This window comes from Podarcis raffonei, chromosome 2, assembly GCF_027172205.1.
Source record: "Podarcis raffonei isolate rPodRaf1 chromosome 2, rPodRaf1.pri, whole genome shotgun sequence".
Classification (NCBI taxonomy): domain Eukaryota; kingdom Metazoa; phylum Chordata; class Lepidosauria; order Squamata; family Lacertidae; genus Podarcis; species Podarcis raffonei.
In genome coordinates this window covers 57,536,897-57,563,725 of record NC_070603.1, presented here as the reverse complement: position 1 = coordinate 57,563,725, position 26,829 = coordinate 57,536,897, and the positions used below count along the sequence as shown (strand labels likewise).

At 38.7% G+C, this 26,829-nt stretch overlaps 1 protein-coding gene across 6 annotated transcripts in view; it reads right to left on the bottom strand.

Moving 5' to 3' along the window:
• The window catches only part of RAPGEF6 (Rap guanine nucleotide exchange factor 6), a 143,373-nt gene that overhangs the window by 41,356 nt on the left and 75,188 nt on the right, over nucleotides 1–26,829 (bottom strand). For 4 of the 6 annotated variants that reach the window (XM_053376782.1, XM_053376786.1, XM_053376784.1 and 1 more), the window contains 12 exons: nucleotides 23,145–23,276; nucleotides 16,219–16,399; nucleotides 15,072–15,208; nucleotides 14,140–14,298; nucleotides 13,226–13,378; nucleotides 12,701–12,865; nucleotides 10,388–10,495; nucleotides 9,572–9,775; nucleotides 8,937–9,045; nucleotides 5,737–5,980; nucleotides 2,374–2,531; nucleotides 860–874 (listed from right to left, as the gene is read on the bottom strand). In XM_053376782.1, the coding sequence (XP_053232757.1) occupies nucleotides 860–874; nucleotides 2,374–2,531; nucleotides 5,737–5,980; nucleotides 8,937–9,045; nucleotides 9,572–9,775; nucleotides 10,388–10,495; nucleotides 12,701–12,865; nucleotides 13,226–13,378; nucleotides 14,140–14,298; nucleotides 15,072–15,208; nucleotides 16,219–16,399; nucleotides 23,145–23,276 (1,765 nt within the window). The remainder of the gene's footprint in view (nucleotides 1–859; nucleotides 875–2,373; nucleotides 2,532–5,736; nucleotides 5,981–8,936; nucleotides 9,046–9,571; nucleotides 9,776–10,387; nucleotides 10,496–12,700; nucleotides 12,866–13,225; nucleotides 13,379–14,139; nucleotides 14,299–15,071; nucleotides 15,209–16,218; nucleotides 16,400–23,144; nucleotides 23,277–26,829) is intronic. The other 2 variants (XM_053376783.1, XM_053376785.1) reach the window with 1 other exon arrangement.

Below are 26,829 nucleotides of genomic sequence, written 5' to 3'. Positions count from 1 at the left end.
ATTTCTGAATCATTCTAATGATTTGAACTCAGTAGTATTTACATCCAATAGGATTGTGTATAGGATTGTGCTATAATTGTACTTTCACCACCCTAAAACTACCTTACTATAAGATAGCAAGTCCTGTAAACTTTTGCAACTGCCCCCTCCAAAACAACAAATCAAAACAAAACACCAAGGCTGAAGAACAGGAGTATCACTCCTACACCTTCTTCATTCCAAAGATACCTTAGAAGGTGTAATTTTGGGTCTCCTCGGTCCTAGTCCAGCAATCCTACCACTAAGCCACAATGGCTCTAATGGAGTTACAGTATTTCTATCAATCCTAACAGCAAAGATAGCATGGACAGGCATGGAGAACTTTTTTCAAAAAATCTGCAACAGTCACCCTTCCTCCACACAATTTTTGCACCTCCATGTAGGCCACGTACTTCATGTACTTTTGGTACTCCACTGAATTAATCTCTGTCCTGCATAGATGCATTTCTCAAAACCTGACTGTCATGACTAGGTATTTTATAGGAAAGTGCCATTATATTTATGAGAAACTTTAGGAACAAAAGTCAGCCATCTCTAACCCTCAAAGGAGCAATAATTTAGAGTATGTTGCAAGCTAATACTTGCACAGCGATCAAAGAATTATTACATAGTCTGACTCACACATATGTTGAAAGATTAGACACTGAAAGATTATAGACACTGAAACAAAACAGGTTCAGGTATACTTCTGAAAAATGGCTTCACCACTTTGACTGCTTAGAAAAATGTTACTATTTAAAGTAGAATTTCAAAAATACATTTTTTAAAAAAAAATAACACATTATAAAATCATCAGGTTGCCAGTGATTGGAATACTTACAGTAAAAACCAACCGCTGCAGGATAAAAAGAAGGGGGGAAAGTCAGGATCCAGACTTTACACTGACATCATTAGTCACACACTGTATATGTGTGGATATGAAAACAAGTTACTTTGATTTTCCTCTTATTAAAAACTGTATACCAATAATCTGATTCCTTGTTACATCTGAGAAATATTAGCTAATCACAGCTAACATAATTGAAAAGAAATCTCTTCAAGTGTAAACAGAAGTTGCTACATAAACTGTTACATAAACATAAAGTTATGCCACAATGTGTTGTCAGAGTGCATAATTAAGCTAAAAATGTGATCTGGGTATAAAAACAAAGAAGAGTTTTTCTTGTTTTGTTTCTGAGAGGCCTAGGTGTGATTTAGATTACTGCAGTGAAAAGATGTGACGGTAGAAGACTCACACTAAGTTTTATAAATAGATTGACACAGTAAGGAACGAAGAGGTGTTTAGGTCAGCAATGATCATGGATCAATAGCATCTGGATATGCACACTGCCAATTAATTAACTTTGATAGGTGGAATCCAGCTGATATTTCTCCATTGATAGAAAGTACTATTGGTACCTATCTGAAAAGCGGTTTCCCACTGGCACTGCAAGGTCATCAGGCTGGGCAACATCTCCCCCTGGTAGTTGAAGGCAGGACAAAATTTTTGGGAAGCACACAGCTCCCATAATCCAGTTTGTGGACTTGCTTAATTGTAAGCAAAAAATTACAAAAGGTAAATTTGGTGACTTCCTCAATAGCACCTCATTTGTGTCAGGAAAGGTACCTCTGGGATGATATACTTGCTGGCAGCATAAAAGGTTTGGGGGCGTAGTCTTCAAATTTCTTAAAACACTTCAAACGGTATATGGTTAAAAATGTAGTAGCTATGAAAGCATGATGATAAATGCATTAACTTGCCCCATTAGAAACAAATCTGTACTGTGTAAAGCACTAATGAGCACAGGAAGCCTCAGTGAATATAGAAACCCATTGTTTTCTTCTTTGTTCTTTTCATTTATTCTTTTAACACTACTTGACATGTATCTAGAATAATCTGGCAAACCCAAATTGTATAGATGTGTCAGATGGCATAGCAGGGCTGTGTGGTGGAGCCATCGTCCCGACAGTGGCATTGCTGCTGCTGCTGCTGCTGCTGCTGCTGCTTACAGGAACAGTGTAGAGGAGGGGAAGGGTAGTGATGAGGTTGGGGCTACATAGGTGTTTAGATGGAAATGCTGGATTTTGTGCACCCACAGAATCTTCCCTGCTGCCCCGCCCTTACTGCTATTCCGCCCCAACCCATACTGGTAAGCAGCAGCAGCAACACAGCTTTCAGAAGGCTGCCTCCAAAATACTAACCCAGCAGCTCCTGAGGTGTGCATCAGAATCACAAATTCTGGCAACTGCATTTAACTTGCCTCCATAAGTAGCCAACCACGTATTGGATTGTCAATGCTGATTTACAAAAACATGGTGGGAAAAGTAGCGGATAACAACTGAGGGTCTTTTTACCTGAAGGGTTAGAAAAATCCAACATGCTGGTTGTAGGCTGCAAGAGATCAGGACTGCTGGACGAGAGCGTGCCAGGAATAGGCATAATTGCCAAACTGTGTCTGCATTGCCTTGTCCCCACAATGCTGTCGTCCTGTGACTGGCTTACACTACCATCACTGCAAGGAAGTTTTAGAAGGTGTCAGTGTTTAAATGAAACAAAAGCATAGTTATTCTACACAAATGAAGCAAAACAAGGTATAATTTTCACTAACAATGGAAGCATGAGATCTTAAATAATAACCTGCTCTTCTTGTTGTTTACAGGCTGCTGTGTCTCTAAGGCTCAAGGTAAAACTGAACTGCTTACCGAAACCTCCTTTCAGAGTATGCACTGCACATCCATTTAAGAGTGCAGGGCTGCTAATGCAGAAGGTTCTGTATCTTGGAAGCAGTTACAGCACTTGTACTAGTGCCCCTTCTAGCCTGCTAACACTTCTCTTTCTCTGCAGCATCTGATTATCTGATGCATATTACCTCATGAAGGTCAAGAAGATGGCTATGCTGTTGGTTTGTGTTTCTCCTATGCAGGCTGATGAGCTTCAGGGCCTTGGTCTGTCCTTCACTAGCCTCCTGTTTTACTTCCTCAGGAAGTGAATAATATCTGAAGTCCTGTCATCTCACAAGGAACTCCTTGTAAAAGGGGAGGGTGCCTTTTGGCCCACTGTGTTTTATTTGGCTCATTTCCATAATAAGGAAATTCACTGATGGAGGACACATTCTCTCGTAAGTTCTTTACTGCCTTCACAAGGCTCTGAAGAATCAATAGGCTTCCGAGTGAATGTCAGATGGTGCCTATTCCACCAGCTCTGCTGAGAGACTGGCTTACTTTAGCCTTCCTCAGTGATGGACTGAATGGGGAACAATAAACTGAGGCTGAATCCTGATAAGATGGAAGTGCTGTGAGTGAGTGGTTCCCGTGTCTTTGAATAAGATGCAAGGCCTGTTCTGAGAGGGACTGCACTCTCAAAACAGATTCATAACCTAGAAATACTCCTGGACTCGTTAGAGATCTCACTAGAGTCTCAAGTTGTTTCTTTGGTTAGGATTGCTTATGCTGAGCTGAGGCTGATTTACCAGCTATGCCCATCCTTGGACTGATATAGTTGTCCATGATCTGGTGGTCTGCCTTCTGTATTACTATAATGTGATATATATGGGGCTATCCTTGAAGATGGTTCAGAGGCTGCAACTAGTACAGAATGAAATTGCTAAGCTGGTAAGTGGGGCAGCCTGATGGGACCATAGGTCTTGAGTCCTGAAGCTGCTGGCTGCCAGTGAGCTACTGGGCCTAATTCAATGTACAAGTATTAGCATACAAAACCCTAAGTGGATTAGAACCCAAGTTCCTAAAATAGCATCTTCCCCTATATCAACCACCTCAGACTGTACCATCAGCAAGTGAGACTTTGTTGGTGCTGCCATTGGGGACTGCCCAGTTGGCACTGACCCATGACAAGGCCTCTGCAGTGGTTTTTCCCCATTTGCAGAATGCCCTCTCTGATGAGGTGCATCTGTCCCTCTCATTATTATTTTCATTATTTTTAAGTTTTATCTTTAGTTTTTGTAAATTAAAAAACAACGAACCGGAATAACAACATGGTAACAGTAGCAACATGAGAGCAGTGAGTACAAAAGTAAAAGGTAAGTTGTGTTCAGCACAGGTTAGTCCCAATAATCATATTCTGAAAGGTCCAGTTTCAGCTAAGATGTTTTTAATGATATTGTAAGTAATGTGTTTGGTGACCTGGGCTCCTTTGGGAGGAAGAATGTGACATATATTGACTAAATTAATTAAATAAATAAAAACTGAAAGACCGTAACAAAAGTCAATATGGCTCTGCATAAGGGGAAGTATATGCATATTCCCATACGTGTGACTACGCAGAGGCACAAGAGAGAAAACTATCTCATAATTAAATTTCACAATAATACAACTGTGGTTTTAGACTTACTTTTTTTGGTTCAAAAAGGTACCAAAACCAAGGTCAATACATGGGATTTGCTACCAGGTAATAAAAGTATGTTTCCAGTAGGGACAAGTGAGTCTTTCATCCTATTTCTGCCTGTGTTTTTTTTTTATTATTATTATTCTGTCAGTCACAATCCATTAATAGAGCAATGGAAAATAACTGAGGTCAAGAAACACCAAGCCACAGAGAGTAACTATTCACAGACTGATGTGCAAAAAGCTATAGAGAATGACTGCTGTGAGAAAAACTAGGTCTTAGCACTGTCTGTAACTGATGGAGCTTTCTCTAGAAGCTCTATCTGACTCTCTAGTAATAGACTACTTCTTTTGAAACACAGAATGCTTATTTAACTTGGTTTACAAAATGTTCCAGATAGTAACAAAAATTAACAAGGAATAATGCAAGTAATAAAATTTAGACGGTTGGAAATTTTCCTAGACAAGAAAGACAAAAGGGATGTTGATGAAGGGATGCACAATCTAGTTCACAAATCAGCCATCTTCTTAATATTATTGTTAGTGGGATTTCAACATGTCTGGCAAACTAAACTCCAACTATTCCTGGGCGTGCTAGAGGACAGGTCAGCTGACTAAGCCGTCGGTCACTTTAGATGAAGAAACACTAGGTCTAATTTGCTGTGCACACACCCCTTGGAAGCACAGCCAAAGAGACCAAATAATGGACATAAGTTTGTTTCTAAGGAGGAAAAGAATGTAGCGAGGGTGGGGGATCATTACTGCTAGATGGCTGGTGACTACTGTTGAGCAGTGATTATCAAGATGAATAGCAAATTTATACAATTTATAGTTAGCAAAAAAAAAGTCTGTGTGCAAATAAAGGGAGATTAAACAACAAGAGAGAAATAAGCAATGACTACTTTGCTTTTGCTTTTCATAAAGGAGAGTGGCTTAAAATCAGAGAGTGAGAAGGAATTGGAAGCTCTGGGGCAGTTTAAAAATTATAAATATACTCGAATCCAGCCAACAGATATTCTCCATTCACTAATAGTGGAAGAGCCTTCCCGCAAAAGGCTATTGGGATGTACTCAAAAGCTTAGCCTAGGAATAGGGCACAGAGAAGGAAACAGCCCTTTCGCCGAAGTGCTTTTGGTGCTGAAATGAACAGAAAAGACTTTTAGTTGCGGAGCTTTGGATTAGGCAGCATAGATCAAGGCATATACCACTTGCCTTCCCTAGTGCACGGCAAGTAAAAGAGAGGGATTGTCACAGCCTGCAGCTTTAAAGGAAGGAAACTGCATTTCCACCAACAGAGAGCTAATATAGCCTTTTCTTGTCTAGTTATAGAAAGGCTTGTAGAAAAATCCTAGTTTACGAGAAAGTATTTTATCATACCTGAACAATTTCGGAGGTAAGATGCTGAATCGCGTCTTGTCTAAAATTTTCTTTATTCTGTTTCTTCCACCAGACACAGTGTTTGCCTTTATTTTCTTGTTTCCTTTCTCGCGTGGAAACATCTGTTCCACATCTCCAGGAATATCTGGGATGGAATAGCGATTATTTTTCTTTTCTGCAATTTTTGGAATATGAGGAACTCCATTCTTCTCCTGCCCTATCCTGCTAAGCAGCTCTTTGAACACTGTAGAAAAGAAAGTAAAAATGTTACACATTCATTCACCCAGTATTATTATTATTTTTTATTATTAGGATTATGCTAAATCCTAAAAAGGAACATTTAAAAATGTGTTCCATTTTATCATAATTTTGTTTTTAAGGATCCAAATCTGCAGCAAATGGCCAAAATCCTAAAGCATATATATTACCTTGAGAGAGCACAGCTTAAGATGCACAAAAATGAAAGAGAACATTAGGATTCAAAACTCTATAGAAGCTTTGGTATGGGTCAAAGTCAGTTGTTTTTTTAAAAAAAAGTTGTTTTATTGAAAACATATATTTTCAATAGAGAAATATTATTTTAGTAGAAAAATGAAGTGGCAAAAAGGTGGAGAAAAGTCAAAAGAAAAGAAAAATGTGCTTGAAACTGCGGTACAATACATCATATGGGTATATAGGAAGTATGGTTATTCTAACAAGTATAAAATTATTAATAAGTTTTATAATTTTTATAAATGCATTCCTGATACCATTATATTTCTCCATACACAATCTATGTCTAAAAGCTTTTAGAAGTAGATGGGTCAATGTCAGTTTGAGGTATGTATGATGTGTAACAAATCAATGAATAGCCATCTCTAAGCTGAACCACCTGGGAGCCAGTCTGCATGTGGTGCCATGCTAAAATCTAGGCCAATCTGAAGAAGAGCAAATACCCCCAGGTAAACCTGGTTTGTAATTCTGTTGAACACTAAGGCAGCCTATCATATTTAGACAGAACCTGACCTTAACTCCTCTGCTCTTCACCCTTCCTTGTCTATTCCCCCGACTTAAGTAGCAAGGTTTGTTGCTGGTTTTGGTTGCTTCAACATAGTTTTCACAATGAATTCTCATACATTACAACTTCATTTTATCCTAAAAGACTATTCAATACAGTCCTAATCCAATATCTTTCTTCAAATATATTACTTATAACTAGTAATCAAATACTGGCCAGGATCCAAAGAGGTTTGAGAAAAAAGCAAAGGCTGAACTTTCCATTCTGATTTGTAGTCTCTTGCACCTCACAGAATGCGGCTCTAGAATATCCTCAACCTTCAGGGATAATGTTTCAAAGAGTGTGCGAGAATGTGATGCAAAAGATCCCTTGGATCCCAGCCATTATCTCCTAAAAATGATTTTAGTGCAAAAACCAGAGTAAGAGCACACTAAAATAATATGAAAGATGTGGCTTAACTTATATAAGAGGCTCCCTCTATTGTGCATCTGAGGTTGCAGAGTTAAGACTACATTCGCCATATAATTTATAGATCAAATGCTTTTTCCCTGCTGCAAATGCTACAAGCAATTAAGTATTGATCGTTCACGTTTTTACTTCTTGGACAGCTCAAGCTATGTAAAATGAAGTTGTGCTATATGACATATGTGTAGATTTGAATAAGAGATTAAAATATAGCAGTAGGGTCTGGGTGGTGCTTTGGATCATACAGAATATGGGGGAAAGAGTTAAACACAAATCCATTAAATCAGCAAATAAAACTCCTGCCAAGGACTTCAGCAGACATTCATGAATTTTCATGAGCAACAAACAAGGCAAGCACCTTGAAGCCGTTACATCTGACAAAAGAAACTCGGAATCCATCAATAGATGGATCTGTCTATCTACATAGCCGCACAATTGAAAAAATAAACTTAGACCAATTCATTTTGTAAAAACATCTTATATATCTCGTCTCACTATTGTTTCTACTCATTCAGGGGGTGTCAATATTTCATGGATTAGTCCTTCCCAGAGCAATTTCCAGCACCATATCCCATGCTACTGCGAAGGATACCCTGACTCACAGGAGTAGGTTTTCCAAAGGCTGCAACAGAGGGGGCAGGAAGGACACAATGATCACGTCAACTATATTTCGCTATTACAATTTTTTTACTTAAAGGTGGCTTGCACGTGACACATTTTGACTTCTATGTTGATATCAAATATATGAAAAGCATACAGTGGTACCTCGGGTACATATGCTTCAGGTTACAGACTCCGCTAACCCAGAAATAGTACCTCGGGTTAAGAACTTTACCTCAGAATGAGAATAGAAATTGCATGCTGGTGGCACGGCGGCAGCAGGAGGCTCCATTAGCTAAAGTGGTGCTTCAGGTTAAGAACAGTTTCAGGTTAAGAATGGACCTCCGGAATGAATTAAGTTCTTAACCCAAGGTACCACTGTACTTGGATAAAGATTGTGACAAAATAGAAGGGGAGAGAAGGGAGAATCAGGTCCAAAAGAAGCGGAAGTAATAGTTACCACTTTAGAGAGAAAATCAAACACCCTTAGGAAATTTTCTGTTGGACTAAAATGTGAAGCTTTACTGTATGGCCTGTCACCTCTAGATGTAGGTCATCACTTTTGAAGTGCCACAGCAGACAAAATTCAGGATTTTGTATAGACCTTTAAGATAAGGACAGTGTCCTAAAACTGTAACTAGTCCTGTGCACCAAGAGTGATTTGAGCATACAGTAAGCCTGCAATTTATGCAAGAGTTATGTTGTGGGGGTCGCACATAAAGCCAAAATTGAGTACAGCCAAAGCACATTAGTTTCAATGGCAAATGGGGCTGCTAAAGCTGTTTTCTGCAGAGCCCTGCCCCCCTTTTCTTTTCTTTTCTTTCCTTTCCTTCTTTTTTTGCCACACGCCTAAAACTGGATGCACACAAGTTAAATGCATGTAAGTGGCAGGCTTACTGTATTTCTTAACCAGCACCTTCCTCCACCATCCCTTTGGTGTATAAAGGAAATTTAAAACTGGGTGGGTGGGAGCTTCAAAAGCAGCTTGGGAATGTAATGGGTGTCTATGCATGCAGTTCTTAAATTTTAAAGGAATTAACTTGCAAAAACCTCATGAACTCACTAAAACCTTCAAAGTAGTTCTTTGGCCAATCTCTCTAAGCGATATCATTTATATGGCTTATACAACGGTACTCACCAAAAATATTTGTTTTTACAGTGATGGAAAGATGAGTATTGTTTCTCAAGATTTCAGTGGCTTTTGCAAATGTAATATTCTCAAAGTTTTGCCCATTTACTTCCATTACCTTTAAAATAATGAGGGGAAAGAGAATTTTGTTATCAAGAAAGATGGAGTATTACCAACATGGAATCTTAATCCACTTTTTTTGAAATTCAGCTCAGTTCTAAAAATATGTTTTGAAACCAGCCTCATTTAATGCCTCAGAAGTTACAAAAGCAGCATTTTTACAAAACATTATGGCAGAAAGAATTGCTCCCCTGCTTAGACCGTTTACATATGTTTGTCTTTCACTTTCAAATGTTACATTTCCATTTGACTACCATAACCAATCCTGAGAATAATTTGTTTTTTCACAATATAAATTTCTCGTCACGTTATGGAGGCAAAACTATTAATTTAGAAAACAGGTGAAACCATCATTAAACAAACCAAGGAACATGAGAGGGATGTGGTATGAAAAGTATGGTTTTAGCCGAGATCTCTAAACCAGCCCAACACAACAAATATCTGGTCTATTTCTTTGGTTGAATATACTTCACTTAACCAAAGCAGATATACGATTGTAAATGAGACACCGGGTTTTACTTTACCTGATCACCACGTTTAAGCCCAGCTTCTGCTGCTTTGCTTCCTGGTTCTACTGTCTCCACAAAAATACCAAAACATTTTTCACTTCCTCCAAGGAGGCTGAAGAAAAGTGGGGAGTCTCTAGAAGGCTTCTGCAATGTGATTTGTCTCCATTTTGCCTTGGCTGCACAGGCGATGTTTAGTAATCTGAGGTGCCCCTTCATTTTCTGTAAATTGTCAAACACATGAATATCTCCCATCTATAATTAGGTGACACCAAATCATGTAATGGTAAAACTACACAGAACTACCTCACCACCTAATCACATCAACCCATTATTTGCCATAACTGTGCCATTAAACAGCATTGTCTGCATTATCTCTATAATAAAAAGCCCTTTGAAAGAAATTTGCAGTACTCAGTTAAAACCTTCTACAAATGGTTGCAGCATTTGAGGAACTTCAGTAATAGTTGCAAGGTAGATATAAGAATTAAGATACGGTATATTAAGAAAAAGTTAAATTATGATAAGTGTGTATTGGCAATAAGTAATAGGAAATTGAAATAGGGAATAAATGGGAGCTCGGGTCTTTAGTGTTAAGACCAATTTATGTTTTATTGTTTGTTAAGAAAATTTGGTGTTTATTGTTATTGTTATTGTTATTCCTGTGTGTAATTTGGTATTTGTGTTTACTCTTTTTTCTTTTCTTGCTGTTTCAAAAAAATCTAATAAATAAATAAATATTTAATAAACCTTCTACAAATGTTTTTGCTATAGTAAGAGCTTCTTTTAAAAATGCATGATGCAACACAAAACTCAATTTATTTAGGTACCTACCGCATTTTCCAAGTTTTTTTCAAATTCTTCCAAAAAACGTGTCATGGCTGGATCTCCCTCAAAATCATTAAAATGGTTGTTCACCCACAATAGTACAACTCGGGTAACCTAAGAACAAGTACATATGTGAAGTTAATACAAGTTTTATTTGTAAGAGGAAATTAGGTTGCTATTCTTAATATAGTTTTGGCACTAACAACCAGTCAAGTAGCTTTTGTACCAACTATATACCTTTCCACCTTTCTATGAGCCAATTTGTCTATGCTTTTATACATTTTTTTAAAAAATAAAATGACGATCTTTTTTACCATAGAGAACAGGCCTACAACTCAGCACCTGGAGTACTATCTCTCTTCCATGGTTTTCTTATGAATCAGTATTGCTACCCTTGCAAAATATTTGTCATTTGCAACGGCTGCTTCTATGAAACTTACACTAATAAAGCTAGAATTTCCATCGTCATTTTTTTTACAAAGTAGCCAATTGGGCTATAAAATTACTGCACAACAAGCAGTCTGTCAGATACCTTGTCAGTTTAAAACAAAAATGTTTTTCAAAGAGATCTATCCAAGTTCTCTAACCGCATAAAATGTTACTTCCTGTTCTGAGGGCAATGCCTTTATATGTGTAAACGTATAACCTCTGTGTAATACTTATGTGTAATACGTACATATATAACGTATAACACAACTTCTGAGGTCATACTAATTATGACTAATTCTTTTTTAGCGATAATCATTTTACTTGGGATATCTCTTAGCTGAAAATTAAAACAGTGACTGGTTCATGGGTATGAATTGAAATACCTAGGGATTAAGATGAAGCAAGAATAAAAGTTCAAAATACAGCGGAAATATCTGAATCATAGTGTTTATTGCGAGTTTATTTCTCGCAAGTTTTCCCCATCCCCCAACTCTGGTATAGGATGGCAGAGACTTTTATTAGGCAACAGAAACTTTTACCAACTGCAAGTTGATACTGCCAGCCTAAAAATATTTAGGATTATTGCCTGTTCTCAGCATTCTCTGAATTTAAAACAATGTACATGCTTTATTATTGCTACAATTTTTATATAGTGAATACATTATTTTTCAGATGATTTCTAAGTTCTCTGTATTTCACAGTACTGTAAGTCACCACACCAAGAAGTTCAGATAAGACTTCATAAAGAAGTGTGACCCACTGTGAGGCAGCTGTGAAGACGGCAAATTCTATGACATGGATCATTAGAAAAGGAACCAAAAATAAAACTGTCAATGTCACAATGCCATTACACAAATCTATGTTGAGACCACATTTGGAATACTAGGTACAGTTCTGGCTGCCTCATCTCAAAAAGGATATTGCACAGTTAGGGGGGAAAGTTCAGAAAAAGTTAACCAAAATGATCAAGGAGATGGGGCAGCTCCCTTATGGTTACAGCATTTGGGACTTCTTAAAATAGAAAAAAAAGGCAAGCAAGAGGTAATACAATAGATGTTTATAAAATCATGCACAGCATGAAGAAAGTGGATAGAGAAGCTTTTCTCCCTCTGCCATAACACCTGAACCTGAAAGATTCAGTGTATTGAACATAGTTAAAATATGGAGCTCACCCCCACGGGGGTGAGGCAGTAATTGTTACGAAAAAGGAGCAATGCAGCTGAGTGCTCCAGGTGGCTGGAAAGCCAAACAGGATGTTGATGTTTTGGGACTGTACCGTGGGAACAAAGGACAGTCTATTCAGTGTACTGAGCACCGGATGTTAGCTCAGAGTGTCACATGATCTGTACTGGAAGTACATGGGAGGAGTTATTCCCTCTCTGCTGTTGGTGATGAGAGAGTGCAGTCACGTTTTCTCTGTACTGCTGGAAGGACAGAAATAAAGGCATGTAAATACATTTCTGTCTGTCTCTCTCCCCTCCCTGGGGATGGTAGGGGAGGAGTGGTGTGTTCTTCTCACGTTGAGAAGGATCGCCGATTGAGATCTCGCCTGATCTTGCCGGGAGTCGCAGACAGGGAGGTCAACAAGGATTCAAGCCGGGCACCTGGAGGGTGGCCAATTCCTCTGACTAAGGCTTGAAACCGACAGTAATAACCACCAACTTGGGGGCTTTAAAGAGGACTGGACAAATTCAAGGAGGAGGAGACTATCAATGGATACTAGCCATAAGAGCTATGCTCTGCATCTGAACGCCAGTTGTGTGGGCTTCACACAAGCATCCAGTTGGCCACTGTGAGAACTTGATGCTGGCCTGGATAGGCCACCGACCTATCTTCCAGTACAAGAAAATTACCAATCAGGGTTTGGTTATCTCTCATCTAGAAACTAACCTTGTCCCTGAGACTGTCTACTTGAAACCATTCCAATAGTTTATCCCCAACTTCCAGGGGGCTTGCCAAAAATGTTCTGTATGTCAAGAGAAAGTCTTCAATGTATGTTGGATCCACAATAGAATGTTCTTCTATTAAATGTGTAATCAGGCGTTCAGGTGTTGCCTTAAAAACAAGAGATGACAGTTAATAAAATAATTCCACAAAAACAACATACCATTTTGTAATATCACCACCAAGCCATTTTCATAAATCCAATTCCTAACTTTCATCCTAGACACACATTTATTTTCATAATACTTCCTGCATACCAATACAGCATTACAACTCGGATCTATGTCTGTAAAGACTATATTGTTGAGTGATGTCTAATTGCCCAGAGGCATATTATTTCCACAATATATAGCCATTTGACTGCATAACAAGAGAACTTCTATGAAGATGAGAAACTAGATCACTTTGTTATGAAACTAAAAAATGCTATATAATAAAACAACTTCTTTGTAAGGTTATGTTTTTGATCACCTTAATGACAATGTGTCCTTTCCTGGTTCCACTGCGGTCCAGCTCTCTGTGCTCTTTCACCATAACAATTTCTCCTTCTTCTTCAACCTTGTGTGTATTTTTTTCAACATGGTTCAGAATTCTCCAATAATCCTGCTGGGCTATACATACAAACTATACAAAATAACAAAGGGGTATAAATACATAAACGAACCATTTTGTGTTTTTTTAATCCATCAGTCAAGCCTCCACCTCCATCGTTCTGCCCAGACACTGAGGTCTAGCGCCGAGGGACTTTTGGCGGTTCCCTCGCTGCAAGAAGCCAGGTTACAGGGAACCAGGCAGAGGGCCTTCTCAGTAGTAGCGCCCGCCCTGTGGAATGCCCTCCCACCAGATGTCAAAGAGAAAAACAACTACCAAACTTTTAGAAGACATCTGAAGGCAGCCCTGTTTAGGGAAGCTTTTAATGTGTGATAGGTTATTGTATTTTAGTGTTTTGTTGGAAGCCGCCCAGAGTGACTGGGGGGACCCAGCCAGATGGGCGGGGTATAAATAATAAATTATTATTATTATAGACACATATAATTATAGCAAAATGTAATTAGAAATCAATCTGTTTCCATCTTGTTCAACCTCATAATTTATTTATTTTTGTAGTACCTTCAGAGATTACTACAACTGATACATATAGATAAGAAGTCTAGATGAGAACTTGAATTCAAAAAGTAAAATTGTCCTGAACCCGTTTCAGCAGACTTTGATATATAAGTAGGGAAAGCAGTGGTTCCTGTTTGCTGAATAACCTATGCTATGAGCAAGAAAGCTGTAAGTGGTTACCATTAGCCAAAATTGCACTCTTTTATTTCTGGAATGATTAATTAAATAGAATTTTTAATGAGAAAATGGAAGAATGTTTTACTATGAAGTTATCTTACCTGGCAGTCATCTACTTTGGTCCGAACTACACCATTCATATATTGCTTTTCCAGAGAGGGAGTAATTCCAAAACTATTTCCCATACAGAGACTTTCTGTTTTCCCATCTCGATGGCTGATTTCCACAGTGCCATTTAAAATAACATACCAAGAATCAAGCTAGAAAGAAAACCCAATAAAAGCATTTCAATTATCTTAAGCATCCAACTGTATCAACAATAAGCTAAACAGAAGGCTCACTGGATGCTTAGTACGCCTCTGCAACAGCAATATAACCATTGGGGTAAGAATAAAAATGATTGATTTAGTAGTAATGTTAACAACCGGTACCCATCTTCCATGACCAGATCAGGAAGAAACACAGAGATGAATGAGATATTCGGACAGAAATCCTTAATTAGGATTGTCATTCTAATGCAAGATTCAGGATGTGGTATTGTTGCTTGAGTTCAAAACATTCATCAGGTGCATTTGAGAAACTATGGCTTGGTTCGCATGGCACATCTTAGTTACAAACTCATGGCCAGTGAGAAGAAAACTTAACCATGAGCCCAGGTCCAAATCATTGTGATCCTGGAATAAAAAAGACCAGGGAGGAACAAAACAGCTGCAATCACCTCTCTGGGAGCCCATGTTTGCAAAGTTTCACTAAGCCATAGTTTGCATTACCATGATGTACAAACCAGGCCTATATCTAAGGGATAGAAACATGGTTCGACATTTGAAATAAACTAGCAGTAGGTCATAAAAAAACCCTGTGAAATGTTTTTGGAGCTTTTGATAATATGCAATGACACTGGGGAGTTATGAACTGCTACATATGCTGTAAAACTGAAAACATTTCACCCTTATCTGCATGGTAAAAAAATATATTATAGATGTTTGATGATCACATAGCAACATGATCATGGCATGCATTATTCAATACTTACTTCTTGCCCATCATTAAGAATGATGGCTCCTGCTTGTTCTACAACTTCAAATATCATCACTGAGCAGAGTTCTCTCCTTACAGACATAGTCATGTTTGCAAATGCTGGAAGCTGGTGCATGAATTCCAATAATTGTTCTATAAGAACAAAAATAAATATATGTTAGAAACAAAGCAAGGCAACATTTAGTTACGTTTCACTATCATGCAAGTTGGTATTATTTAATATATAAAAAATGGATCTCAATCTGTATTTGTGTCACTCATCAATTTATGTTAGTTAATAAGAGTGGTTACAATGAGTTGGAATCAAAGAGTACTTTCAGCATGCAAAGGCATCTTCTACTCAAAAATGGGACTTCTGAATGAGAAAAAGTGAAACTTATTATGAAAGCAGAAGCATGAGAACTGCTATAGAGCTATTTTAGCATTATGCAAACTCTTGTGAAAGACTTTGCAAAACTATGCCAGCAACTATTGTTCTATTACTCATAGTTATTTGGATCCAACCCCATGTTAATAGTACACAAGGAGGAAAGTGATTAAGAAATGGCAGTCCAGTGCTAGAATGGCCCAATCTGCACACTTGGAAGTGCAGCAAGATGCTTGGGTCCTATATGCATAGGAATTGATAACATTTAGTGGGTGGTTGCTTCCCCTGCCTATACATTCACACACAATCTATATGTTTTATGCAATATATGAAGTTAGCTATAGATAAAGACATAGGGGATGTGTGTAAATAGATAATGTCTATATAAGTGAGACCTGCAACAAAATGTTTGCAACGTGAACTGCTTCAGTTCAGAGTTTTAGCCAGACAGACACACTCTCTTCAAGGATTCTCGGTTCCATTCTCTCCCTCTCCAAATGTCAACCAAAACAGCTGGGGCTTTTTTGTGGGAGGGGGTCATTCTTTTGTTTTGTTTTTAAATATACTTCTGCAACCCTTAGGGTTCTCCCAAGCCTGCTACTATCTCTCTCATATATGTCAATGGTGCCACTTTGGCTACATAAGGATTGGCAGTCTGTGTGTGTCTGTAAAATACGCTACTATATCAGTTTGTCATTAACTTTCAAATTACTAGATTATTAGGGATAATCTGTTGAAACTATGTAGAAGTACTTTCTTTCTTAGTACGTCTCACCAATGTCATCATCTGTTTTGTCAGCAGGTTCCTTTTCAAGGCATTCCCGTACAACATCTCTCCCCAGCAGTGGATCTGAAGTTCTGTCAATGTCTTCATCTTCTTCTTCATCGTCTTCAGAATCAACTGGTGCTTCTGGGAGACCAGTTAGATCTACATCTCCCATCTCACTTTCTGTAGCCTGTACATAAAATCAATGCAAGTTATTTAAGCTGCTGAAAATTAAGCACATAAATTTTGACACAAATCCACCTAGTTCTGGTAATATCAATTACTGGCCAAATGAACAGCTTGGAAGAGCTCTGTGAATAGCCTCCAGCTGCCCTGTGGGCAAACAAGTTATACTCGTCACTAATGGACCTTTGTGATTTTTGGGGGGGGGAGTGGGATTGGGGATAATCAGTAGAGCATGGCTAGAATATTCACTTGCATAGGTATTTGTGAAATCCAAATGTTAAATTCCATCAATAACGAACACAGAAAATAATAGATTTTCAGGACCATAAAGCTGGTGCTGTCTGCAGCAGAAAGTAAGTCAGAACAAAACTGACAAGTTCTACCCTATAACCAATTTAACATAAACAATAATATTATATCCTAAAGGGAAAAATTGTTAAGATGGCTAAAAGAGTGATTGTGCATTTAAACAGAATGATTTAAGCATTTATTATCTGCAACTAGGCCATGTCATATGATGCCAGTAGATTTAAACTCAAGCTAGGCAAGGTCAGCTAACCTCAGCAGATCCAGCTTGTTCTCTGAAAGGTTCAGAGTTTCTTTGAATATGTGGGGAACATAAAACTCAGCCCTTCAAGAGACTCTCAACAGTCTATCAAAGCAGCAGCTCATTTGATTCCTATATGGCTAACATATATAGAAAACTCCTGGCAAGTAAGGTCAAGTGGCAGTTTAAAAATAGAAAGATTTAGCATTTGTACAATCTAGCACTTTGTACAATGCAGCAGCATTTCCTTTTACAAAAGGTTTTGTCAAGCAGAATCACCGTTTATAGCTTGTATTTTTAAAATAATAATAATATTGTAATAAAGGTACAATTCAACTTATGGAACACTAAATCAGAAACCGTAAAAGCAACCAAAAGTTGAAAAGTAAATTCAGATAACATTAAAGATCATCTGAATAAGGTCTCTGTCAGCCCACTAGCCCCTCTTCAAAACTTGGCATCTCTTCTTACTTTGGAAAAGCCTCTATTTTCCCTCTGGAACTATTGCAAGATGGTCTTGCAAAAAGCCTCAAGAAAAGGACCTCCTTCTGATGGCACCACACCAGAAGAAGAAGAGTGGATTGGTAGGGTAAGAAGAGGGCTTTTTCCAACTCCATGGAAACACACACACAGTGAGAGAGCTCTGCTGAATATGAACTTGCATTTTTGGTGTTCCTCAGTGTCTGTTTCTGCATCTGTCAGAATGTATAGTGTGTGTGAGGGTCTGTATGTATGTTCTGGAGAGTATGTATATTTACACAGCAAAACATGTGTTAGCCACTTTGACCACAGCCATCACCAATATGAAGCCCTCAGGAGGTTGGCCAATTTTCAGCATGCTCATCAGCTGGGGGGGGGGAGCTACTCAAGGTCTAGATGAACAAACCATGTGGGTTGAGTGGGGGAAAGCGTTTAGTTCACTGCCAAGCATGGCCTTCGTGAAGGACAGTCAACATTTCTGGGAGAAGGAACTCAACTCATGATTTTTGTATATCTAGTTGTAGCAAACTTCTGGCCCATGGGCCTAATTAGTTAAAGCTGCATTCAATATATCTGCAGAGATAGCTCTGTCAGCACAAATATTTCTGCTTGCCCAATGAAACCATCACCCCTCTCCTCTGCATGATGTTCTGAAGGGCTCTCCTGACTCTCCAAAGCAGATTTAGGGATGGTGCAGGGAAATACTGGGTAGGGGGAAGAGAGGGAGGAAGTTGTGTTATGCTAGTGATAATTTCTTATGCTGACTTCTAGCAGACCCACAATGAATAAGACCCACAGAGTTTATTTTAATTGCTTAGGTCGTTTATTAACCTCTTGATCAAAGAGGTCTTCTCCAATTTGGCCCCATCAGGCTCCCCCCATTTGGCCCACTTGGCTGCTTATTCCAAGCCATGCCCACCAGTCCATCATATGACACCAGGAACAAGACAGGTAAATATATCATTTCAAACTGTGCCGAATTCAAGCCACAACTGCAAAGGAATATTACCCTGCCACACCACTTTCAGGAGTGATATAACAGAATACCCTTGGGAGCTCCTGTTTGCTCTCATGTGTATCTGACCACTTTCAAACGCTGCTGACTGAGCACACTGAACTTCAAATTTCTCTACAGATATAGTTTAAGTAATCTGATGTTATATGTTCTCTGGTGATTGACAGGTGCCCTCTGCCCACCTGTCAAAGTGGTCTACAGCAGGTTGGCTACTTCTGGATTCAACTGTACAGCTGGATCTAATTCCCCATCCCTGATCTATATATTAAAGGAATAGTCTCTTCTTCAGAGAAAGAAGAAACATTCAGATAATATAAATGGATATTCAGGGATCCAGTCTTAGAGCATCAGTAGCATTGGAGGAAAGAAGATGGAGGCAACTGAGAGATCACTTGGAGTCCCAAGTACAATATTTATTTTAATATCTGTGGGAAAAGATACACAAAGGAATCTATTTACACCTATTTACACCACATCCTCGTTCAGTGTTCCACGAAACTTACATATTTTGGTCTAGTAATTTCATGATAGATAATTTTGATGCAGAAAAAATGATCAAAGGATCAGAGTCTCAGATTCACACAAAGCAGTAGCTGCAGTGATCAGCATGGACAGAACAAATACTGTATTTGTCCCATTAGCTATGATGACATCCAGTTGCAGATCAATTTTGTTAATATATGGTTATAGGGCAAGTGCCCTAAGCAATTTAAAGAGGGCAAATAAATATGGAAACAAATGTGCTTACTACATGACAACAGAAAGAGATAAGTTACATGATTATCAACCTATACAGCAGATGGAAAGCAATAAAAACATTCCAGTTCTGCTGTTGTAAATATGAAATAGAAGGAAGACGCATTGATTATGAGCTAAGAAAGTAAGAACGTTTTCTGAAACAGTACTGATAATATTTATTTAAAATGTTTGCTGCGAGGATTATGCTGTCAAATTAACATTTGTAAAAGATCTCAACCCTACACATAATTTATTGTGTATGTAAAAACATTCACTCTGTGCCACATTCAGTTCAAGTAAGCAGTGCATAGGTCAGTTTTTCCACATCTGAAAGTAAATCATAGACCCAAGAGATGTTACACCTTGGACTTTAAAACTGAGGTCCTGGATCTATTCAAAAGAGAGATATGTGGTTACATTCACGGACTTCTTTTCACAGTCAGCCTTAATAGCAGCTCGTGTAAGGTGACAGAACCCTTACTTTAACAGCTGATCCCCCAACCACACAGATTACATAAAGTGTCAACTTCAATACATACATTATCAAGGATATCAGATAAAAGTTATAATAATCGATGTGAATGTATGCATCCTGCATATGTAGACTTTGGAATGTTAGCACACAATCTTTAGAGACTATAGATGGACTTCTTGATATTCTGTAACACTCTGTTAATTGATTTTATGCACCTTTGGATGGAATAAGCCTCATTTAACATTACTTTTAAAAACTCAGTCTTATCATTGTGCACTGCTTAGGAAAAATCTACAGTAGAAGTAGTAGATGACAAAACAATTAAAGCATATCAATTATGCCAAGGTCATCCACTGTCACTTAATGTACTTTAAAGGTAAAGGTAAAGGTACCCCTGCCCGTGCGGGCCAGTCTTGCCAGACTCTAGGGTTGTGCGCTCATCTCACTCTATAGGCCGGGAGCCAGCGCTGTCCGCAGACACTTCCGGGTCACGTGGCCAGCGTGACAAGCTGCATCTGGCGAGCCAGCGCAGCACACGGAACGCCGTTTACCTTCCCGCTGGTAAGCGGTCCCTATTTATCTACTTGCACCCGGGGGTGCTTTCGAACTGCTAGGTTGGCAGGCGCTGGGACCGAGTGACGGGAGCGCACCCCGCTGCGGGGATTCGAACCGCCGACCATACGATCGGCAAGTCCTAGGCGCTGAGGTTTTACCCACAGCGCCACCCGCGTCCCTAATGTACTTTAGGGAACATTAATTATTTAATTTATTTAATAATTTAATTATTTAATTTATTTAATGTACTTTAGGGAACATTAAGTATTAACCTATAGTGGATCAATGATGAATATAACCTCCAAGATGTATTTAGATACAGACTAAACAGAAGTGAAATAATTAAGTTGCTTTTTATAGAATGCAGCATATATCAAAGAAGTTGTGTGACTTACTCCACAATATTAATTTGGAAGAAGGGTGGAGCTAAATGTTAAATGCACATGTGCATAACAAGAACCAAACAGGAACAAGTGATTAGGAGCAAGAAGTAGCAAGGAGGAATAACATATCTTTCCCACATCTATTGCTTTCCCTGCCCACCACTTTTCCTTAAACCTTGGCTAGATTGTGTTCAGACTAATAGAGAAATTACCCTGTAATTTATGAAAGACTCGTGATCTGCTGGATATTGTCTTAGCACCTAGTTCTATGCTTGTTTAAATCTAACCAATTATAGTAGACTTGCTGCTAGATAAGTATGCATAGGACTTCAGCCTTAATCAAGCCTCTTAACTTTGACAACTACTTTATTATATAAAAATAATAATAATACAGCACATCCAAAAGGCCTCAGGGGAAACACAAATGGTAGGCAATTTGTTGCTCATCAGCTGGCCTTGTGAAAACTCTGGTTGGAAACTCTGGCCATTTTCTATCCACCACTACAAGAATGTGGCTTGAAACATGGGACTGGAAATATTCCAGGGCATATCCCAAGCTATTCCATGACTTAGAAATGCATGAATTCGACATGTTTAACCCAGCTGTGCATTTTAAAGCTCACATACATAGACTCTTCTACAGTCTTTCCCACCATGAATGTCTAGAAGCTGATAGTCCGGGCAGGAAATTATTCTGGGCTTACTGAATGGCCGTAAGGTATAGATGTCTGGCTTTCTATATATTTGGAGCCACCACATAGTTCACTTTTAAGCAGTTGTCTGAATCCACAGAGAGAATTAAGCAGGAACAGATATAGGAAAATATCTGCCTGCCCTGTGGAACGCCATCCCATCAGATGTCAAAGCGATAAACAACTACCTGACATTCAGAAGACATCTGAAGGCAGCCCTGTTCAGGGAAGTTTTTAATATGTGACATTTTAGTGTATTTTTCATCTTTGTTGGAAGCCGCCCAGAATGGCTGGGGAAACCAAGCCAGATGGGCGGGGTACAAATAATAAATTATTATTATTATAATTATTACTTAAACAGAGTAAAACCGCTAGTCTATCCGGCTCAGCACTGTCTGCACTGACCGGCAGCACCTTTCCAGGGTTTAAAACAGGGATGTTTTCCAGATGAACTTGGAGATGCGGCAGGTTGAATCTCGGGCTTTTGTCATACAAAGCAATTGCTCTACCACTGAAATATAGTTCTCCTACTATATATTGTGTCTGATTCTTGAATTCAAATAATCTTCCCTGTAGTCATAGCAATTTTGATCCAAATCTTTCACATTTTTTGGTACTACAAGCTCTTTAGTGAGACACAAGTTTCATTATAAGGCAGCCTTAAGTTGCGTGTCAAGACCCCGAGGCCTCCCCCCTAAGTTGAATAAAAACACATGGGTTCAAATAGCCAAAAGCCACCACCACCCCCGGCCAACTGAAAGAAGAAGAAAAGGAGGCTGAAGAGTTTAGTAGGGTTCATGTCATTTGTTCCCCTAGCAATGCAGAAGCCTGAAGCTCTTATAAAAAACTCTCAATAACGCAATGATACAAAGTGTGCCTACATCAAACTAGAAACACATACTTAAGTCTATTTATATTGTTTAAGCACTGTTTCCTTCCTATAGCGCAAAGAGCTCTATATGCACATTTAATGAGACTAGTGTAAAATATAAAGGGTTGTATCCAACAAAGTTAGTGTAGACGAATTGAACCTAGATCATTTAAGTTAGCCATTTTAATTTATTCCAGTGAGTCTACTCTGAATAGGCCTAATGTTGGAAGCAACCCAGCTTTTACCCTATCTATTATTGTCAATCAATTCACAATTGACTCTAATCTGCCATTTGCTTAAGTTGACTTCAACACACACATATCATTAAGAGCACTGCCCTCCTTTTCAGTTGCTGCTGAGCCTGGCTGGGGACTCAGGACACCAAAACACTTCTGATTGTATCCTAAATCTCAGTTGATACACTGCTTCTTTAGGCATCATGGGGGGAAAACCTCCATTGGTTACAATAGCCAGGTATCACCTGAATAACTACATATTATCACAAACACTGATTTTATTATTATTTCAGTAAGATTTTAACTTGAAACAAATTACATCATTATCTTCCAAATCAAAACTTAATATTCCTCTCGTCTTACTGAACCCATCATATTACAGTGGTACCTCGGGTTACATACGCTTCAGGTTGCATATGCTTCAGGTTACAGACTCCGCTAACCAAGAAATAGTATCTCGGGTTAAGAACTTTGCTTCAGGATGAGAACAGAAATTGTGCTCCAGCGGCACGGCAGCAGCAGGAGGCCCCATTAGCTAAAGTGGTGCTTCAGGTTAAGAACAGTTTCAGGTCAAGTACGGACCTCGGAACGAATTAAGTACTTAACTTGAGGTACCACTGTATTTTGTTCATTGTGCTGTCAAATTTTAAAAGTATATGATAGCAATCTTATGCTTCTGCTAGCATACAGGGATCCAACCATTTAAGTCCTCCCTCTTTTTATGAAAACAGAATGTTAAAACAAATTTTGGACTTACTTGGTAGATGTCAGATAAACTGCTACTCCCAGAATCACTAGCAATGCTGCAACCAGACTGACTTGAGGGGACATGTGTCACCTGTGGATGTTGACCATCTGTGAGATGCATCTTGGTCAGGTCTGCAGGAAGCTGGAAGCAAAGTGCAATGTAAGGGAAGTTAAATAGGCTTTCAATTTCAAGCAATTCATGCTATGTTTAACTTGATATAATTTAATGCTGACTAAGAAATGCAATATACATTGGTTTTATTTTTTATTTGGTTGAAATATTGTCAGTTACCAACTACATATTAAGCCTTGTTGAGTTTAGGAAAACAACTTACAGTGAAAACTTGTGCATGTAAAAATTGCATTGGCTGCCAATTTGCTAAGTTCAAGGTGTTGGTTCTGGTGTACAGTACAAAGTCCTACACCTCTTGGGACCACAAAAGCTAAAAGAGCATCCTACCCTCTACGTACCCAATTGGTCACTGCTTTCTACAGATAAGGGTTTCCTGCACATCAAGAGATCTGTTCCATAAGATATAGAGATCTGTTCTTCAGTGTGGTGGCACCTAACCTTTGAAACTCATTCCTGTTATACGTCAAACAGGCACAGTCTCTATTGCCTTTTTTGGTACCAATTAAAGACCTTCCTTTTTAAAACAAGCCTTTCAAAAGAAGATCAATATCCTAGGCTATACCTGTATTGAATAGGTAATGAATTTTACATATGAAATTGCTTAATTGTTTTTATATAATGGAATTGTTTTCATTGGCTATGTTTTTACTGTGAAATTGCTTTAAGATGTTTTATGGGGAAGTGTTTCATAAATTGGATCAAATAATAATAAATGCTTTGTATGCAAGTGGTTCCACATTCTAACCTAAGCACCTCCATTTTCCAGTGCTGGGAAACAATAATACTTCAGTAGCCTCTGCTGCCACGTGCTTCTTTGCAAATACATTCTGCAAACATCTGTTACTATCATATTATGCAACAATTATTAGTACAGTGTGTTTGGCATAATACAAAAGTGTTAACACAATAAATATAAGGGAGGAACGACTACCTGAAATGATTATCTGTAATTTAATTACAATAATAAAATATTTAGTTCAGAAGCAGAATGACAACTATTAAGACGTCATGTTCATTTGAGCCTGTGCTCCAAATGTTGTAATACTGTTCCTAAAAATAGGAAGAAGAGACTCTTCAGTGGAAAGACTTAAAGCACACCTTGAGTTAACTCAATTTTAGCACATTTCAAAACAACCTGCTTAAAACTGTATTTCTTTTTTAAAAGAGAAAATCATAACTGTGAACAGAAGCAATGTGCTCAGATTGAGAATCTGCAAGTAATATTTTTCTGAACACCTGCTAAAGAACAGCAGATGCGAAATAGTGAACATGTTCCAAGGACATTAGGAAGTTTCCAGATTTGAATAGTAGTTTCAAAAGCCAGCTAACAGATTGGCCCGAATGTCAGGCTGCTTATATTAAAGAAAGAAAGCAAAGGGGGGGGGGATAAATCCCCTGGCTGAGAATTAATTGGCTTTCTGTCAGCACATTAGATGAGATCCTGGCATATACTTGCATGACCTCTTTATGTAATCACAAAGGCAGCTCTGAAGCAAGACAACCTACATTTACTAAGTCCTAGGTATTCTATTTGGTGTGTGTATGTGGAGGGGGAATACTAAATTCAGTAGCACCTGCATGTCTGCCATTCTAGAACATTGAAGGTGAGCAGACATAAATGCCCATTAGCCAACATCATCACATAGACGACTTATTTTTAAATAAATATATCCATGACATATCTGCGTGTATTTTATCTTATATTCTGCCTGTAAGATTTCCATAACAAGTTACAAAATAAAACATTAAATCAAATATCACGTCAACAGTTATGCACGGGCCATTAACCGAGATGCAAAAAAACTTAAGTTATTAAGGGGGGGGACACAAACTTTCAATCTAGTCCATGAATGCATGGCCAATTATTTTGGGGAGGGGGTTTCACGGTTAGGGCACCACCCAGAGAAAGCATTGTCCTAGATAGCCACGCCCTTTATCTTTGAAGGCAGTGATGTTCAAAGCAGAGGCTCCAAAGATCCTAACAGTTTGGAGGTTCATTGGAAGCAGACGGTACCAATATCCCAGACCATTTAGGGCAGCAGTGAGAAACCTGCAGTCTTCCAGATACTGTTGGACTACAACTCCTATCATCCCTGACCACTGTCCACACTGGCTGGGACTGATGAGAGTTGGGAGTTCAGTAATGTTTGGAGGGCTGGTTTCTCATCCCTGATTTAGGGATTTAATTATGTACATAAAGGTAAAGGTAAAGGTACCCCTGCCCATACGGGCCAGTCGTGTCCGACTCTAGGGTTGTGCGCCCATCTCACTTAAGAGGCTGGGGGCCAGCGCTGTCCGGAGACACTTCCGGGTCACGTGGCCAGGGTGACGAAGCTGCTCTGGCGAGCCAGCACCAGCGCAGCACACGGAAACGCCGTTTACCTTCCCGCTATAAAGCGATACCTATTTATCTACTTGCACTTAAGGGTGCTTTCGAACTGCTAGGTGGACAGGAGCTGGGACCAAAAGACGGGAGCTCACCCCGCCGCGGGGATTCGAACTGCCGACCATGCGATCGGCAAGCCCTAGGCACTGAGGTTTTACCCACAGCGCCACCCGCAAACAAACCTAAAACCAGTACAGATGCTTAAATCACCAGATAAATATGGTAGCAACTATATTTTCAACCAGCTGCCAGTTTCCAAAGACAACCCATGTAAAATGTTATCATGGCATGATTCACCAAAGCAAGATCATGTTTCTTCGAAAAGGGCTAAAGCTGCAGTACCTATTGAAGTTGGTGAAAGTTGCCATGGATGTTATTTGGGTATCCATTAGCAAGGCTTTATTAAAAGTTAAAAGGACTGGATTCTTCAGTGGAGTGCAAATTCATTTAAGAAGTGGCTGAATCTCATTTGCATGGTCAACTATACCACATACTAACACCAGCACCATCTCTCTGGATGCTATTACAGTGAATCTAGAAATATTTGCTATTTTAAAGAAAATAAAATTCAGATGCAGTATACATTTACTGAATATCATTTTTAAAAGTTGGCTTTATATTTCTGACTGAGCGAATGAGTAGTTATCACTGTAAGCAGAGCTACATTTCCCTCAAGATAGAATCAGTATTTTATGTTTAGTTGACAAGTGAATCCAAAATTACTCCTCTTCTCTTTATAAACTAAAAGAATTCAGATTGTAATAGATTCTGCTAGAAGCATATTGTCCCTCCTCTTTATAAATCAGTAGTTGGCAACATCCATGCTGAACCGTGTAGTACCAAACAGAATTTGTATAGTGGGTGAAAGAGACTGAATGAGCTAATGTGAATTATTTTTAAGAAAACAGACTAATAAATCTCCAAAGCTGAAATGAGGTGCATGAATGCACAAAATACCTATTTGAGACAAGCAACCTTTGTACTGCCTGCCATTTTTAACATAAATCTCTGCCTCTATTTTATATACATCACATTTATTATCCACACATATTGAGCTGCCTTACATACCTCACTATATTGAACTGCACTGATATGATGAATTTGTAACATGATGGTAGCAGTTGTGAAAATGAAATGTAGGATAAGGTTTGAGCCATGTTTACTCAGTATAATATA